This window comes from Odontomachus brunneus, unplaced genomic scaffold (assembly GCF_010583005.1).
Source record: "Odontomachus brunneus isolate Ranch 3 - 2012 unplaced genomic scaffold, Obru_v1 Obru_scaffold_093, whole genome shotgun sequence".
Classification (NCBI taxonomy): Eukaryota; Metazoa; Arthropoda; class Insecta; order Hymenoptera; family Formicidae; genus Odontomachus; species Odontomachus brunneus.
In genome coordinates, this window is record NW_022639543.1 from 1,249,476 (window position 1) to 1,254,355 (window position 4,880).

The 4,880-nt window shown below is 36.2% G+C and overlaps 1 protein-coding gene across 1 annotated transcript in view; it reads right to left on the bottom strand.

Annotated features, from left to right (window-relative positions):
• The window catches only part of LOC116848322 (thrombospondin type-1 domain-containing protein 4-like), a 94,341-nt gene that overhangs the window by 82,142 nt on the left and 7,319 nt on the right, over positions 1–4,880 (bottom strand). The window contains exon 3 of the mRNA XM_032824266.1: positions 3,305–3,458. Within this exon, the coding sequence (XP_032680157.1) occupies positions 3,305–3,458 (154 nt within the window). The remainder of the gene's footprint in view (positions 1–3,304; positions 3,459–4,880) is intronic.

A 4,880-nucleotide genomic window follows, 5' to 3' on the forward strand; every position in this document is an offset into this window, starting at 1 on the left:
GAGAGAGAGAGAGAGAGAGAGAGAGAGAGAGAGAGAGAGAGAGAGAGAGAGAGAGAGAGAAGTAGACCGTCCCCGGGCAATCATCGTTTTCAAGCGTCATTATGAAATTGCTTTGGCAAATGAAATGCGCGGTTATACGCACATATGCGCTCAAATTGAGATTTATTGGAAAATCGAAAATATGTTTTCCCGTTTCCCTCGCTCGTCTTTCTCTTCTGCCCCTTTACCCTCCCCTACTCTCCTCCGTAAAGGATCTGTTGCGGTGTTGCATCGTCGGGTCGTATCGCCCACGCGGTGCATCGGATTACACGAATCCAGAGACGGCTGCGCGCATGCAATTACGCCGGCCGATTCGGGGAGAGAGACTCGCGGAATCGTTTCGCCGGGGGTCAAAATTACTTCGATTTTCGCTCGTGCACCCTGCTATCTACCGCCGACCACGTGTCGAAATAATCCACTGATGCTTAAGAAACATAATTTAAAGTCATATTTTTCGTACGATGTTTTTTTTATGAAATGGGAATTTTTATAGTCACACGTATTAGCATATTGTGTTAATATCTGTGATATGCCGTGGTATCGCAAGATTCCCACTAAAAGAATCTAATAATAAATTTTATATTAATGATAGTTATATATAATATTATATAGCTCATATAATGTGACAACTCAAAAGCTTTAAAAATATTTGTCATATCAAAAAGTTGTTTATGAGAAAGTTTCATGTATTCGAGGGATCTTTCTGTTTAAACAAAAATTCGTCCCCGTTTTCCTTTGAAGCAGAAATGTTAGTTTTTCTGTTTTTTATTTTATCAGAAAATCATATTTCAATCATCTACGACGAAAGAAGACTTAAAACGAAAAATACGTATGAAACATACTTGCGCAAATATGACTCTAGAAATATTGTTTAAAGTTAGACAAAATTTTATAGAAAGAATTAATAAGTGTTTAAATGGTCAACAGTTTGAACATTTAATAAAGTAAAAAATATAAAAACTATCAAGTCTTTTATTTAATTTAACGTTTTATCACATTAGTTTAAATGCACTCTAAAGTATAAATGTTTCTAAATTTTGATAGAAGCATTTTTCAAGGAAATGTTCTAGATCATTTTTACTTGATTTTTCTCGTAAAATCTAAATATGTAATATTTTACAGAAGATTCCATTTGAAATTACAAAATTACCTCCCGCCCCCTCGTTCAAAGAGAAACAGGGACGAATTTTTGTTTACATAGTTAAAAAAAACTCCTTAAATATATGAAATTTTTTCATGAACAACTTTTTGGTACGACAAATATTTTTAATTTTTGGGTTGTCACAATTTATATGTCGGTCAGCTTATATAAATTTTTTATATAGATATTTACTTATTATGTAAAAAAAAAAAAAAAAATATATATATATATATATATTAAATAAATAATAATAAATTAGAGTCTAATAAAATAATCAATTTTCTTACAATACTTTATTAAATATTTAAAATATTTCATTAATTTCCTATATTTTAAAATAAATTAAATTTAAATATTATTAAATTAAAAAACATTTTTACGGTAAAAATATTTTGCAAGCGACCTCTACGACATCTTTTGCGCCGAAAGATACAAGAACACACACACACACACACACACACATTTTGCGCAACAATAAGAGATAATATTTCCAAATTTTTTCTAAATATGATATCTCGATTATTCAAACGCGAAAATTTAATTAAAACGTTGACAGACAAGATTTACGACATAATAACGTAATAAGTGACTCGTGTTAGAGAAATTGTTCTTATTGCCAAGAGGCAATGTTCCCTTTTATGTGTTGTATTACGCAATGAGACTTGTATAATAATTCCCTATATAGTGGCAAGCTGAGTTGAGCTCGCTGTTGAGTTCGAATCGACGATCGATTTTACAGACCGTTACGATGATCTCGTGTCGGTACCAAATCACCTTTGTGCGGCGAATTAAGTGAATCGCGCGATTGTCTCGCAGTACGCGGCGATCGAGATCGAAAAGCCGATCGAACGCGACGACGGACGAACAGACTCGACCGCACTCTCAATCGCCGATGGATCTCTGAACTCGCCGACTCCACCGCCGACTGATCAAGCAGCGGGTGCCTTCAATTAGTCGGCGCAGATAATTAATTTGACTCGATCGCGATTTACATAATTAGACACGCCGGGTGCGCCCTTGAGCTCGAAAGCACCGTAATTGCCGCGTCGGATGCACGCTCATGCTGGCTGCAACTGTGAATAGCTACTGAGAGATGCTACCTTCCTGCTTCTGGTAACGCGAAGCTACTCAACGAACGGATCAAAGTGCGCCGATTGAAACCCTCGGAATATTCCGCATCCATAATAATGCGAGGTGGTTAATATATCGACGAATCGACTGGACCGACCCTCACGAGAATTACTGTCCCGTTAATACGGCGTTAATACAATCATTAATGACAAGATGAAAGATAACGTCCCGTTTCAGTCAAGCAGAAATGCCCTCTAAATTCATCATAGAGCAGTAACAAAATTGGCGCACACATTCTTTAATTTCTTACAATTAAAGAGAAATTGCGACCAGAAATTCCAAAACCAACGGCTCAATAAAGATGGAGACAAGAAAAAAATTTGCGTCAAATTTTGAGAAACGTGTTTATAAATACTAAATGCGATGTTGGTGTTATATAAGCCATCTTCTACATCTCCAACTAACATGATATCTATACTATAGATAGAAGTCTAATGTCTATTACAAGTTTACATAACATATCTAGATACATGATAAAAGTGCGAAATATAAGAATCTTTATAATACTTATGATTATTGCTTGGCAAAAAGTCGATCCATTCAGCAGAACAAGTGCTTCAGATTTTATGATCGATATTTCAACCACTTGTGGGAATTTGCTTTTTTAGTAAAATATTGTAAATAAAAGCTTAAACTTTGCACAAAAAATTGTTTATTTGCACTAATCTAATGGTGTATTTACAGTTACATTCATGTCAAAAAAATTATAAAAATATTAATTTATGTTACATATTACATTTCATTATCATATTTTAATTTTTTGAGCAGCATTTTTTATGGCAAGTACTTGTATGATTATGTGTGTAGACCTGTTTTCCACTACATATCATCTGTATAACGAAAATTACTGACAAAGTTCTTTGTTTGCTTTTTGTTTTGTTTTGTAAAACAATAGACATTTTGAATTTTACATGAGATGGTTAAAATATTGACCATAAACCTATAAAGGGTTAATTAACCTATAAGGGTTGTATAACAAATAATTTGACATACCCGAACATATGTAATGCATCGTTGGCCGTGTTCCGACGTTCTGCTTTCTCCATCCTGGCTTCTCGGTCCAGTTTCCTCTGCCGTCTGTGTCGTCGTAACATCCCGGATGCTCACTCATAGCACTGACCCTGACACCCGGGTAGATACGAAGATTCTGTCGGCAAAACGTGAATTAGCGTGATGCCGATAAGAACTAAATTAAATATTTCGAAGGCCGACAAAAAATATTGCAATTATCTATTACTACGATCGACACATTTTGAGTCGAAATTTTGATCCTGCTTTCAACCTTACTATTCCATATTCAATATTTATTTTGATATTTTGAAGCTACAACCTATTTTGCCACTAAAGAAAGTAAAAAATTTCATCAGAGTCAAAGTAGAAATCATTAGAATTAAATCTACTTTGCTAACTTCGCTCTTACTGTGTGTTGTAGAATTCAAGATTTAACACAAGGCCAAAATTTCGGGACGACATACTCAACATGAGTTACTCGTTTCGATTTCCGCAGCCGAATTTCTCGGTGTGTCTCATGAAAGCTTTGTGATTCCCCCACGACAATGGATAAATAAGTCCGCGGTGAATTCGTCGCGTTCATCCGATCAAACTCGAAGAAACGTGCCCAGCCGACGTCTACCTGGGACTTTCGAAGGCGCAGTATACTCCCCTCATAAAGGGCTTTTCACGTCGACAATGCAACACTGTTGACACAATGAGGGCGGTATAGCGTGTTTGGGGTACCGAGGGTGCGGATGTTGCCGTCGTATATAAACCGCGGCATTAAAACGTCCGTTAAAGGCTCCGTGGAAAAATGATGCGAGAGGTCGGTTGATCCGCGCGTGCTTACCTGGAAAATTGTATAGCTGGCGGATTATATCAGCGAGGTAATGAAAAAGGTGCTTTTGTGTAATATGACAAATAAATGCTCACATATGTCCGAGGTACTGACGCGAACGATAATATCGATACGCACATAATTACATTCTGAAAATTTCCGGGGAAATTTATCGCTTAAAAGGAAAATATTCAGGATATAGAAATCGAATAATAATTTGATTATATGGGACTAAATGGTACACGATACTATGCAGTTTGTTTGTCGCGTTCGATTAACATTTAACATTTAGTGCACCATTTACTCTCATTATACTCTGAAACCTATGTCAATAAAAATAATTTTCGAATAATAGGAACATAGGTTTTCCTTCGTTGAAAATCGTATAAAGTATATTCTTGCAAGTAACTTATCTTCGTTTAACGCGATGTAATCGCATTTGAAGATTAACATGTCAAGAGTAAAGATACTTTCCAAATAAGAATGCTCTTTTTTTGTGTAAACCTTTTCTTTAAGCCGAGTTTCCAAGCGAAAACGCGTGTCAACCGCGCGAAATGATTTATAATCTGTATCGATCCAAAGATGCGTACGCTTGGAGCAACCTGTTGACGTATTCGACGCGAGACTGAGTCGTAAATGACTGGGTGCATTAACCCTTTGCAGCGTGGTGTGGTCACGAGACCAGTCTCTCTCTCTCTCTCTCTCTCTCTCTCTCTCTCTCTCTCTCTCTCTCTCTCT